Source organism: Cibotium barometz, chromosome 35 (genome assembly GCF_041138505.1).
Source record: "Cibotium barometz isolate CiBa-2024 chromosome 35, ASM4113850v1, whole genome shotgun sequence".
In the NCBI taxonomy this organism is placed as follows: Eukaryota; Viridiplantae; Streptophyta; class Polypodiopsida; order Cyatheales; family Cibotiaceae; genus Cibotium; species Cibotium barometz.
Genome location: NC_141080.1, coordinates 38,196,861 through 38,210,921, shown reverse-complemented (window position 1 = coordinate 38,210,921; position 14,061 = coordinate 38,196,861). Strand labels below are relative to the sequence as shown.

The 14,061-nt window shown below is 39.7% G+C and overlaps 1 protein-coding gene across 2 annotated transcripts; it reads right to left on the bottom strand.

Annotated features, from left to right (window-relative positions):
* Positions 1-9,529: 9,529 nt before the first annotated feature.
* LOC147618417 (calcium-dependent protein kinase 2-like) lies at positions 9,530-13,588 on the bottom strand. Of its 2 annotated transcripts, XM_086774855.1 has the most exons (10): positions 13,412-13,588; positions 12,839-13,045; positions 12,178-12,573; positions 11,811-11,954; positions 11,369-11,521; positions 11,142-11,257; positions 10,794-10,961; positions 10,336-10,463; positions 10,060-10,159; positions 9,530-9,915 (listed from the first exon to the last, which is right to left on the bottom strand). In XM_086774855.1, exons 1-10 carry the CDS (start codon positions 13,485-13,487, stop codon positions 9,802-9,804), a joined length of 1,602 nt encoding a protein of 533 aa, XP_086630981.1. In that variant the 5' UTR covers positions 13,488-13,588; the 3' UTR covers positions 9,530-9,801. The 2 variants fall into 2 exon arrangements, with proteins under 2 accessions (XP_086630981.1, XP_086630980.1); XM_086774854.1 differs by lacking the exon at positions 13,412-13,588 and having other exon boundaries at positions 12,839-13,291.
* Between the last annotated feature and the right edge of the window lie 473 nt (positions 13,589-14,061).

Sequence of the window (14,061 nt, the reverse complement as noted above, 5' to 3'; positions counted from 1 at the left end):
ATATTTCAAGGGTGCCAAAGGACAAGAAGAAGACACACAGTAAGTTCCCATTACAAGCGTAAATGTCATCTTGTTGACTACCACTACGGGTTTATTTGCTATTTGCATATGTTGCTTGAGGATGAGAAAGTTTTAGTAAAAGGAGGTGAGAGGTCAAAAGAACCTTCAAGAGTAGAAAATGATGAGGTCCGCGAGGTTGCGGAGGAGATAAACTTGGCTATGGAGAGGGGACTCAATGAGCAGCTTGATATTGATGCCCTCAGAAGAGAAGACACCCAAGTTGTTACAAAGCTGCTGAGGACCCCACTGAGATAGAGAAAATAGAGCACATTCCGACCTCAATATCCAATAGGTGACAGCCAGTATGTTCTGTTAACAGATATTCAAGTGTTGTTTGAGATCAGGCAAGACTAGTGTCTTGCCACCATCATTGCACAGAGTCTTGAAGAAGATTATCCTTTTGTTGATCTAGGTGTGGATAAGTATCTTCTACTAGATTCAAATGTCAATAACAGTGAGTTCCATACTTTTGCTCAGATATTATCACAATGATGTACAAGGATGCTCCTCACTATGAAGCCAACACCTTCCCACCACTGAAGAGGAATTTTCAGATATTCCATGAAGACTCAATAGTCCACAATTGGGAAGGGAAGAGGAGTCTTCATCTATCCAGGATGCTGAGTCATCAATCAATTTATGGACAAATGATTTACTTGTTAATGATGAGAATCATAATTTTTTATTACAATTATTTTAAATATTGTGATGAAGCTTCATATTGCATTTGTTTTGTTGGCTTATGAAGAACTTTGTTTTGTAGCTAGATCAGGATGATTTTCTCGTGCGTGCATCAGGATCACAAGTGGGAGAACTCGAAAAGGACTTAGCACTAGGAGAGTACATTAGCCAGCTAAAATTTTTGTAGTTTATTATATTCCACAAATAAAATTCGAAGGATAAAGCTAAATTCCCATTGTTTGCAATCAAGACATTATCTAGGTATCTTGAGGGATACCCTGTCAAGTGGAATGTAGATAAAGTCGTGCTTCTAGAGAAGCAATTGTGGTGCAAATCTTAGGGCAGTGCCCCAGAGTGTATTCTCTATAAGGAGAAAATATTACTTAGTCGTCGATACTACATATGGATTAACATGTGGGATCAAAGATCCCAAGATGCTAAGTGAATCTAGCAAAAGGGAGCTTCTCGAATTCAAAAGACTGAGAGTTCCACCAAATGCCAAACCATCTTGAAAGAGGGCAAAGCTTCACACACCATAGGATACTAGTCGGCAGGATCAGGAGTAGTAGACTCCCATCCCTTGTAAAAAATTAGTTTTTTAATGTAATACAATGACACTTACGGAGTATGACCAGGGGCTTTTTGATTTGGCTCTATTGTTATATCCATGTTTTTAATGTCAAAGTTTAAAAGTATCCATGGGAGGTGGTGGATATAGTGAAGCATAAATTGAAACAAATCAAAATTTTATTCACTGATTTATAATTGAAGAATAAACTTTTCAATATCCAAAGCATTAAGCCCCGTGAATTTATTGTGTTCTATTAGCTTTGGCTTCTTTCTCCTCTATCCTAACTGCAATCCTCCTATACCACCACATGGAGAACCTCGATGCACTGCCTTCATGGATTCCACTACCATGCAAGGTGGCCTTCTGAAACCCACAATGAGCTTGCCAATGTGAGTTCTCCATGCCTTAGGTAGACCAGATAGCTAAGCTTCCCTGATTTGCAAATTAAGGACCATGAGCCTCCAAAAAGTGCTGGAATAAAAATGACAATAGCATATGCACATTGGTTATTCTCAATAGGAATCACTATAAACAACTTACAAACATATACGAAATTGGGGATCTTACCATATAATGTGTTATGCTACTTGATGTCCATGCCACCATGAACTTGTAAAACGTGTCATAGCTTGTTTAAAGTCATTAGCATCTTCTTTGTTGAATGCCATTTTTTGTACAAGTGTAGCAACCTTATCAAAGGCAATCCATACATTAGCCTTTGCAATTCTAGTCTCACCATGATTACTACGATCTAGGACAGCCATGTGTAACTTCATCCACGCCTCATACTTTCATGGTTGAAGGACTAGTAAATGTCCTTCATGGTTCTTTGGGTGGTGAAAAAAAATTTCTAGCCTTGGCTCCACCAATACTTGGTTTGCATGCCACATTTCCACTTGCACCTGACCTCTTCTCATCTTTCTTGATTTCCACTTTCCCTTTGTGTAGACCCACACATGAAAGAGCCTCCTCCACTCTTACCTACTGCTTGGGCCTTTAATGTTGGATGAACTCGTGTTAAAGGAATGTCAAGTATAGGGTCCCACTTTGGATCCACCCTAACCATTGTTATGCCATCCTATATGAATTGATCCACAAGTCGGTGCACCATCCTTTCCAGTATGCATATTCCATGCCTTTTTTCCATTCTTGCTATATTCCATGCCTTTTTTCCATTCTTACTCTTTTTCGTTGAGCGCATGCAGCAATACAAACAAGCAAACTTTGCATTTGTAGCTTTTGAGATACCAAATATGTACTTTAGTGTCTTCAGATCACTTGCAAGATTCCATTCCACTGAGTAGTCTCCAAAACCATCCACATGTAGAATTTCACCTAATTTTTGGTGTTGAACCACAATAAGAATTTCTGTCTGTGTCCTCTTTTGGAACCTCAAATGTTGTGAGCCACCAAATTTTGTTTTCAGATTGAACACTAAAGTATGACGATCACCTGGCTGTATGGAAGGATCCAATGCCATGTTCATCAATGTCAAACTTACTCTCTCTATCTTTTAATTCTTCACAATTTCACTCTCAAAGTTTTAGCACAAATTTCAGTGTGCCACCACATTTTTGAACAGACATATCATAGAACTTCACCATTGTAGATTGCAATTTACACACATCATCAGCATGTATACAACGTTTTTGACAATGCAATAAGGGGTCTTTGTTCTCTTACTCGTTCACATGCATCCACTAGAGGTGGGCCCATGTTTGACTGTCTTCTCTAAACCACTTCTAATTTGTTATTATGGGCCTCTAGATCATTTGCTTTTTGTTCCAATTCATGGTTCTACAAATGCTGAGCATGAATAACTTCTACAGCCTCATTGTATTCAATCTCCCTGTTAGATAGCCAAGTATCTAACTGCTTGATTTGAACTTCCTTCATCATCAGCATCTTTTGTGACGATATCCAAATGCTTTTCACTTGACTTAGCAAGCCTTGTTGTGTAACCAAGAAAGCCATCATTGCCTTCACAAACATATTTGATCAAAGAAGTTAGGCCTAAAAATTTAGGTAGTTTTTGGGTCGAGGGATCAGGTGGGTAAATTGATCCTTCAACCCATATATCAACACGCTTTCTCCCTAATTCCTTGGCTTGTTGCACTACATAAGGGTTGACCTTAGAAGCCTCTGTTCCCTTATACAGTGGAGCATACTCATCATCCAAGTCCACATGTATAAATCACTTCTTAGAATTATTTCTGATGTTTTACAGACCATAAAACAATACAAAAATTTTAATTAACTTCTTTCTTTGCAAAAATATACGGTGCAGTAAAAAATTATCATTACTTTCAGACACTTTCATTTAGAATAACATAAAAATTAATGCCCTCTAAACATATTCATACCTCCATTGAGCACTATAGCAACACTTCTTGTTGCAATAACACTTCTTTTGGTAGTAAAAGAATCGGGTATAGAAAATCAATGAAGGTAGATATGACTTTTTGGTTCCACTTGAAAATGATGGAGAGGGTTGCATTAGTCTCATCACTCTCAAAGTATTGTCCCAATTTGTTCAACGGTGTTTTGACCATAGACTTGGTGTTGTCCTCATCTATTTGAGGCTCTAGTGTAGTAGTCTCATAGGAAGGATGTCGTTTATGCATGTCTACAAAGGGAGATAACCTAACATTAAGTTCCCCATTAAGAAGAGCTTTCAATGCAGCAAAGAGTTTAGGGTCTCCACACAGACGTGCAGTGATTTTGGTTTCAATTTTTGAAGCCATGAATTCCATCAACTTAGGGATGTTCAATGGAGTACCCATTATCATATGAGGGTGCCGATGAGATTGGAATCTTCACCTCTTGAATGGGTTCAGGGTTCTCATACTCAAACATTATTTTAAAGAGTTTAAACGGTCTCATACCTCAAGGATGACACTAGGTATATCCAATGTTTATGGGTTACGATGAAAAGCGTTAGATTGTTTGGATGAATAGTCTCACAGATGTTTTGTTTTAGTTTTGGTTAACTCCTCATGAGTATATGTGACCATATCCCTAAGCTCATGAAGTTTTTCCAATTCTCTTATAGGGTCAGAGTATGAACCAAGATTCTCTTTGTTTGGTTTCTTGAGGGCCTACATCCTTTCCTTTTTGGTCTCCTTAGTTTTTCTTTGAGCGTCTCTAGTTTTCTCATAATCAACCTGTTTGTCCACTGAATCAAAATCCTCATCAATATCATTCATGTAGATTCACTCATTTTGTTTTCTCAGTTTTTTCCTCTTTTACGAATTTCTTTCTTATATGGCCCCTCTTCTTTTTGGATCCTGCTATTGAAGTAGCCTAGTTTTCTATTTTCTTTTCCACAACATGTGTGTTTTAGGCCATGAATCTTGTTATTACATTCACAGGTGGGTTAGGGTTTCTCAAAATTGATCTTTGATTTTGACTACCCACTCCAATCATGTTGAGAGGTGTGATGGTAGGACCATTCTACTGATTTATAACTACCACTTTCATTGGGCAATCTTTGATCCAATGATCTATGCCACAACGATTATAGGTTGTAAGTGGCATGCTAAAGATACAGCTTGGGCAATTGGTTGGTTTGTAATGGGACACTTAGAGACTTGGTGTGGTCCCTGACAATGATAGCCATTGAAGAGGCATTCTCGTGATAGTAGAGTTATTGATGTCTTGACCTCTTCCTACTGCAAGGCTACCTAGTATATTGGTTTGACTCCACCTCTTGTGTGGACTACATAGGAGTCCGGATAAAGCTCTGTGGAGTCCTTGGCGACATGTGATACACTATCCAGGTCAACCTCGTATTCTGGACACTCAAAATATTCCTTGAAACCTATTTGGTTCAATGGTGTGATCCTCAAGGGTGGAGGTTGAGGTCCCAAAACTGGAGGTAACAACACATTTTGTGCATTGTAAATCCCCTTTGCAATAGGTTGTTGGGCCGTTTACTCAACATAAGGTTGAGGTGTTGTAGTAGGAATTATGGCTTATGGCTGTGATGGAGCTGGTAAAGCCAACTCTACTAAGGTCTGGAAGCATTATCAAAGGTTTGTAAACATGTGTGGCACTGTGAAGCCTCGTGACCATAACGTCCATAAAAAGTACAATTCTCATTATAGCATGCCCTTAGGACTTGACACTCACTGGTCGAATGCCCTTGTTGGCATATTGAACACCATTGAAGCTCTTTCCTTGGCTAGATATGTACATTTTCTAGAGCTTTATTGGCCTTCATTTCCTCTTAGAGTGCTTCATTTCCTCTTGGAGTGCTTTCATAAAATCTATGAAATTCATCTCCACTAAAGTGTTACCTTTAGCAATGGGTGTCCCATAACTCCAAAAGAAAAAGATTTAGAATCCGATGCTTTGGCTCCCTTGATCATGACATTATCTTCTAGTTGGATGGCATTTGTTGTGACTTCATCCCATGTGGTGATCTGTCTAATGACTAAGCCATTATAGGTCACTTCATGTTTAAGCCCATGGATGATTCTATCAAAGCAATTGATTATTTGAATAGCGTTCGTGCGGAAGGCAATGAGAGAAAATGCTTAATCAGGCTAATGAAATCTTAAACTAGCTCCTCTTCTTCTCTCTCGGCTTTGTGTATGTGTGAAGCTACACCCCATAAGACTCCTTCTTGCACAAATTGCTTCAAGAACAATCTCCTTAGAATGGTGACGTTCAAATGTTGCTCGACCTTGAGAATTTTATACCAATCCCCGGCCTTACCACCTAATGTTAAGCTAAAGGAATAGGTCTTGGAAACCTCAATTTTTTCTCCTAGCACCTCACACACTTAATTAAATACCTCCAAATGTCACCATCTCTAGTGAATTTATGAGTTAGCTTGGCTATCTAGGCAGTCTTTCCATGGTTATATCGACTTCCATCTCTCACAACAAGCACTATGCTCTTCACTCTACTGCTCCCAGGGCCTGTCCAAAAGGAACTGGGTTTGTGGGCACAGCTAGTGCTAGCACGAGAGGTGTAACAAGCAACGCAGGTGCAATATGTGGCATTGCATGATGCAGATACATTGGTCTAAATCTAGGTGGAGGTGGATATGCAATATAAGGCATGTGTGTCATGCTTGTGCTGCCCCAATATGTGCTTTAGTCATGTTGAAATTAAGTGCAGTCAATCTCGCAGTAGGAGTTGGTATCACACTCACTCTAGGGAAGGGATGTGTCATGGGTGCACTAGAATGAGATATGACCCCTCTCAAAATGCCAATACTAGATATGCCAGGCGCACAGGATATCTGTGTGAAGTCGTGGTGGCTACCATGGTAACCATGGGCATGTGGCTCAAAGGTTATAATGATGTGTCAATCATAGGTGCCATAGTTGGTGGTGTGGTGCCTACCCACTGAATGAGGCAGTGTACTAGTAGTGTCTTGGGTAGGGACAACTCTAGGATCTAAGAATGTGAAGCTCATGCTAGTATGCTCTTGAGTGTGTGCATGGCCTTGTGGGATAAAAGATGTGGGGGTGGGTCCATGGTATAGACGGGTAATAATACAAAAGTAGGATCCATCGGGCCCACAAGGGATGTCATTAGTTCACTCATTGTGGGCGCTCTTGCTTTGGATATCCCGACTTACATCACAAGTTTTTGGATCCATTCATGTTCAATGATCCTGTGTTTACGATCATAGATGCCCTGCAAGCATTCCTCCTCCAATGTGTCCCCAGGGACTGATTGAACAGTCTCTTCCCAACTAACACTATAGATTTGGGCTATGCCTAGATCCACCAGGGTTTCAAAACTTGCGCACCTAGTTCTTTCCTCGAGGTGGATGCGATATTATTACTTGTGTCTAGGCTGACAGGCATTACTTGTGTGGTTCTAGCTTGGGACTAGATTTGAAGAACATATTACTTGTGTGGTTCTAGCTTGGGACTAGATTTGAAGAACATATTAGGGAGTTTGAAAAAAGCCCATTACTTTGTGAGTTAGGCTCCAAAGTTATTGGAGAATGTAGATTTAGAACCTATTCTTCATTTCCAATGATATGTCATATGAGTTGGTTTTGACAAAAGCTTAAAAGGGTTCACCGTGCCCCATTTTTTAATCTTACAAAATAGGAATTAGGATTTTCCCAAACTCCCTAATATGGTCTTTTTGGGTATAAGGAGCTGTTTATGTTGTTGATCACTATTAGGCCAATTGCAAAGTCTCTTCTTCTTTGGAAATTCTACGTTTTGTATTAAATTTGCTACACTGTTTAAAGGCTCATTGTGTGAAAAAGTAATATTGCCCAATGTCTTAAATTTGCTACAATGTTTAAAAGCTCCTTGTCAAAAAAGTAGTATTAACTTTGGATGTAAGAATGCCTAATAATGCATCTCATGTTTAAAAGAGCGTTGAGCATTGCTCTACAAGTTTTGATGATGTAAAGGCAACCTTTAAGAAGAAAAGTCTCTCTCACAAAGGGATAGAAAGCAAGCTAGGAGTTGAAATGACAATCCTCAAAAAAATCACCCTAAACCTTAGAAAAAAAACTAATTTACTATCTTCATTCTTTTCAATGCAATTTCAAAATTAGGAGTGGATTTTCTTCCATATCTTTGACCACTCTCTACACATCATAATTGCATGACCAAAAGAAGAAGCTTGGAAGGAGTATGGCTTGCATATAGGGTAAAGGATCCAATTATAAGACACCTCATGAGGCTACCTATTGTGCATCCACTCCCCACTTTGCATATAGGGTAAAGGAGCCAATTATAAGACACCTCATGAGGCTAGCTATTGTGCATCCACTCTCGACTTTAAAAACAATGTGCATGCCCTTTTGAAGATAAAAGAGCTTTAACTTTTTCACATTGGTTGAAAAGTGCAGTTAACATGGTTTTTTTGCACATGATTTGGAGGTTGCAATCTCCATGGGCCCTTTGACTTTTTAGCCTTTTTAAAAACGTCCAATTAAAAATTTTAAATTGCCATTTTTTGGTAAAAGAAGTGAAAGTGCTCACGAATTTGGATTTTGAATTTGATAAAAACAAATTAAACAGAGGTTCCACAATGTCCATATATTGGCCCTTGTATTCTAGACAATGCTGACAATAAGGGAACTTAGACAACCTCAAGATATTATGATTCTCCAATCTTAGTCCTAGTCTTTATCAACTATATGAGGTAATGTTTCTTGTTATTTCACCGAGCTAATGTTACTTGTAATCTCACTACCACTTTTGTTGCATGTTTTACAGCTCTTCCATAACTAGAAGAAAAAGTGGAGAAGATTCATCCATATATAATAAGTTGCACAAATAACCCTTTGCAAAAGGTTGTCTTGCCATTATGCCACTATGTAGCGTTCTTATTATAAACAGTAATTACACTTACACAAACAATAAATGCTAACCAAAACATATCCACCAAATCCATAATTTTCAAAAACTAGCCTCCACCCTTTGATCACTTTGTTAACTTTTTATTTTAAAAACGAATTATACTTACATAAACAATAAATGATAATAAAAAATCTCTACACTAAATAAAAATCTCTATGACAAAATTAAAAAATTTCAAAAACAAAAAATTCAAAATAGGCTCCCACCCTTGGATTGCTTGATGATTGATCCTAAGAGCTTTGACTGGACAATTTCCCCTCATTCCTCACAATATCTTGTATAAGGCAAGACAAAAAAGGCAACCCTTTCTTATTAAAAGTGATTCATTCCTCCTTGGTTTCACGAGCACTTAAGAAGAGCACCACATGATACCACCAAAAGAACCAAGGTCATCAAATGATATCACCTAACACAAAAGATGTGTCTTTAATTTGGTTTACTTTCAACATTCATATAACTATATTTACAAGAAGTGCATTGTTTATAAACTTTCAATGTATTTGACTTATTATAGGGTGGTCATTTTTAACTTCATTAAAACAAGTAATGACCTTGTTTTTGGTAACTCTATAGTTTGTACATATGTAGTAATATGGGGGTTTACTAAGGATGGAGGCCCTCATATCAATAGTAGTTTTAAACAGTGTCCTCTAGAAAACCACCATACATTGCAACAAAGCTTTTACTTCATATTTAAGGATGGATTTAACCTCAATGTGGCTACTAAAATCAAAGTCAATTATCTTAAAAAAATATGATTTCAATAATTAAGTGACATGAGAGGCATGTGCATGGTACAATTCCATTGTATAAAGAATGCTTTGAATTCCAAAAGCAACATGAGAGGCATGCTTATGGTACAATTCAATTGTATAAAGAATGCTTTGAATTCCAAAAGCAACATATCTTGATATAGGCCTTTCAAAATGCCAATAATGCAGTGCTATGTTTTTTTTACTGTGCAAATGGGTAGTGTCATGTTTGCCCTGCGCGTGCCTATGGTGTTAAAAAATCTTTCTTTGATACACTATGCACATCTGACATGATTAGATCATGCCCCACATGTGCCAATAAAGTTTAAAATACTTTGTTTAATTCTCTCCCCCCTCCTTCCACCTTGGTTTGTCATACCAGGCCATGTCATTTGGCTTTTGGTGCACCAACTGCTTTTTCGCGGCGCCTATTGACATTAGCATCATCTGGGGAACCCTTCCTCATCATGGCTACAAACTCATCATAATTAATTCTTCCATCCTGCAGGAATCTCAAAACCAATTGTTAAAAGATTTGCATATTTCTAAAAGTGAATGTTTTTTTTGGTTGATGTAGTCTTGTAAAATATTCAATAAGCCAAGCATTGTAAGGAGGTTGTCCTTAATTTAGCCAAAGCTAACTTACATGGTCAGTATCTACTTCTGCTATAATCTCTTTGATGGCTTCTGGGTCTCCCATACCATGCTTTGTCAATGCCTGTTCCAACTCGTCCATGGTAATGTACCTGATAAAGATGCACAATCAGTTAGGCTAATTTCATACTAGCCCCTGCCCATGCGCGCGACGGGCACAAAGGCAAAGACACTTGGACAAAAATGGATGACAAATAAAGCACCAACAAGAATAAGACTTTTGGACACTCAAACAAAATGCAAGAAGAGAATGGATGCATAGCCTCACCCACTGCCATCCTTATCAAAGTATTGGAATGCAGAATACAAGTGATCTTCTTTATCCATCTTGTTCATGTGCATAGTAGCCGTAATGAATTCCAAGTAATCAATGGTGCCATTTCCATCCACATCAGCCTGCCTCCATTGAGCATTTATAGTAACCTTGTTAGCAAAATATGTGCTTTGATGATTGCATAACAGTATAATAGAAGCTGGACCAAAGTGTTAAAAAAACCTCAGTAAATTGCATGCTAATCTCTTCTTGTGTAATTCCAAAATTTGGAGGTGGGGATAGCCAGGTGGATAAGGCAGAGACCTTTCTCCTCCCGGAGGCGGGTTCGATTGTGGCCCACCCCTCCCCCTCACTCCCAAAGGAATGAAAGAAAATGTGTATGTCTGTTCCTCCTCACAAGGGAACACACTCGCAAAAAATTAATTTAACAATAATAATAAAATTCAACTCACAGCATCCATAAGCTGGCGAACTTCATGTTCGGCAAGATTTGAACCTTGCTTTGCCAACCCGATTTTCAGTTCTTCAAATGTGATTGTGCCACTGTTGTCAGTATCCATGCTTTTGAACATCTGTCTGAGTCCCATTATCTCCTCCTCTGATAAACTTTCTGCAATTACCTGAAATTCTCTTGAAACAAGAAAGTGAACAACACTAGCAGCCACTGCAGTTGGGCATTGATCATGCTCATCATAAACTAAACATAGTTATGGTGCATTAACCATGGTTATATCATGAACTAAACATAGCTATGGAGAATTGAACATGGTTTCATAACACTAAGCATACTGCGCCTGCACCTTCAAAGCCAGCTTTTTGAGCTTGTTCATTGCCCTAAACTGCTTCATTCGGCCCAATACTGCACCGTCAATTGGTTTGTCTGAAGCTTCACCATCAACCTTAATCCATGGATGACCTTATCACAAAAGAAAACATTCCAAACAAGCTCAAACACTGCAATACGTCATATGAAAGCACAAATGCATGGCCCTTATTTGCTATTAGTTTACAACACAAACGTACTCACTCAAAACTTGTGCTGCTGTAAGGCGCTCTTTCGGATCCTGCTTTAGCATCTTCTTCACCAAGTCTAGTGCTCCTTGTGAAATGGAGGGCCATGGGTCACTCTTAAAATCGATCTGGCCTTTAAGAATTGCATCAAATATACCTTGTTCCGTCTCTATGAAAGACACACAAGAATGCCAAGCCAAGTCAGAAAGCTGCTACTTTATCACAAACTGCATCATTGGCCCACGAGGAGCCAGAGGTATGCAATCCACATGGGAATTTTGTGCATGCTCCTACACACATGATGCCATGGCTGGTACACACATCGGCGTTGACTTGGATGGGCAATCTTGCAACTCACGGGCTGCCAGGATGCGCCCTGCCAGACCTTATATTTTGTAACCAGCCTGCATCTCTAACCCATGACTAGCACATAGGCATGGAACCAATGAGTGACCTACCTGCCCAAAAAGGTGGAACACCACTTAAGAGGATGTACAAGATCACTCCAGCACTCCACACATCGGCTTCAGGACCGTAATGTCGGCGAAGGACCTCAGGTGCAACATAATATGCACTGCCCACAATGTCTTTGAAGACATCACCTGCACATAGAATCCTCTCCTCCAATGTTACTTATGATAACATACACACATGCCTGCATACATGCATATGTCTTCCCATTCAATCCTCTCCTCCATTGTTATTTATAATGAACATCCGTACATACATGCAAAACATATATACATACGTAGATGCATGCACACGTGCACGCACGCACGCACGCACACACACACATGCTTGTGGTTCTATTGCTGTTCATTATACCTTGCTTGAAAAAGACTGAAAGCCCAAAGTCTGTTGCCTTTAGAGGGGAGTCTTCACTTTTGTTGTGAAGCAAGAAATTTTCTGGCTTGAGGTCGCGATGAATGACACCTAACGAATGGCAAGTTTGGACCACATGCACAATAGTTCTGCATACTGTGGCTGCAGCCTTCTCAGTGTAATGCCCCTTTGCTATGATCCTGTCAAAGAGCTCTCCACCAGCACACAGCTCCATGACCAGGTGCACAGATTGCTTGTCTTCAAAGGCTCCCTTCATTTCCACCACATTAGGCTGCCCTGCAAGATGATGCATTATCTGCACCTCTCGACGGACATCCTCGATGTCGTCCTTGTTCGCAAGTTTGCGTTTTGCAATTGATTTGCAGGCAAAAAGCTCACCTGTGCAGCCCAAATTCTTAGATGTAATGAGGTTCAATCTTATACTTTACCTGTACAAAAACCAGGGATCCTTTGGACATCACACACACACACATATGACACCACACCACCCCTGCCCCCCCCCCCCCCCCCCCCCCACACACACACACACACACCCCACATCTGATATGAAAATAAAACTAGTTTTCTAACTTTTAATCCATTTCAAAACTGGAGAGAGAGAGAGAGAGAGAGAGAGAGAGAGAGAGAGAGAGAGAGGTCTCACCTGTGGCTTTGTCTGTGCAGAGGTGGGTGACTCCAAACTGACCACGCCCAAGCTCCTTGCCTAGATTGTAGTGGTTTCTTACATCTTCCATTGGGCGGTTGAGGACAGGACCAATCGAGGCAGTGGGTTTTGCACTTCTGGGCGCCGAGGCCCCGTGGGCGGCGCCCGCAGTAGCAGTAATGGGCTCTGGGTGGACATTTGCCGCATCTGCTTTCACTTGAGGATGGGCAGGGTTAGTTTCTACAAGTTGTTGCGGACTGCTGTAATCACTACTAGCATCAGCACTCCCTCCCACGCAATTACCCATCCTTTTTTTCGTAATCAGAACGGGCTAATTATGGGCAGATTATGGGCTAAGCAGATGTAAAATTATTGCCCAAATATGCTGCAAATTCAGCACCGAACAGGCTTAATTACGGGCGACAACAACCCACATTCATTGCTGCAAACCCAGCAATTAGAAGGGTGATTAACGCCTAAATTTCTTCCCAGAATGCTAAATCGAAAGGATTAGGGGAAATTTTGATGCGAATAGCAAGCTACATTTGATTTGAGGGGAAGAAGGCGATTAACCTGAGCATCTCTTTCGCTTTTGGGGAAGAAAACTGAAGAAATGCGCTGAGGCTGCGGAGAGGACTTTGCGCAGCATAAATGTGTGAAAGGATTTTCATAAAAAATTCAGGAAGGGAAGGAATGTTCAATGAATTTTGAGAGAGAGAGAGAGAGAAAGCGGCACGTCCTTCCCACACCCCCGCCGTTTCGCCTTCTTCCAAACACTCACAATAAATTAAATACCAGTATAATTTTTAACAAGCATTAAATTAATGACAAATGACTCCTCTTTGAAGAAAATGACAAAACTAAAACCATAGGTATTTTTTAAAATTATATATATAATGAGAGAGAGAGAGAGAGAGAGAGAGAGAGAGGAGATATATATATATATATATAGTTTTGGTGATAGAAGATTTAATCTCACTAGCTAGCACATCAAGAATGAAGAGATACTGGCGAATCCTCAACATGTCATCACATGGATCATATATGATGACTTTAGAGAGAGTAGGAGGAGGAGACAAGCACCTAAAATAGTTGCCATGGACTTTACTTTGTTATAACTAGTATTGCACCCGCGTATTGCTGTGGCGAACCAAGGTTCTAGAAAAGAACTATTCCCTCTCTAGAACCATCTCTCTCTCTCTCTCTCTCTCTCACACACACAC

Coding starts and splice junctions, on each gene's coding strand:
- LOC147618417 (XM_086774854.1), bottom strand. CDS start 13,145: ATGGGTAATTGCGTGGGAGGGAGTGCTGATGCTAGTAGTGATTACAGC. Junction 12,574..12,838: donor CTGCACAGACAAAGCCACAG/GTGAGACCTCTC, acceptor TGGGCTGCACAG/GTGAGCTTTTTGCCTGCAAA. Junction 11,258..11,368: donor TACAGCAGCACAAGTTTTGA/GTGAGTACGTTT, acceptor TTTTGTGATAAG/GTCATCCATGGATTAAGGTT.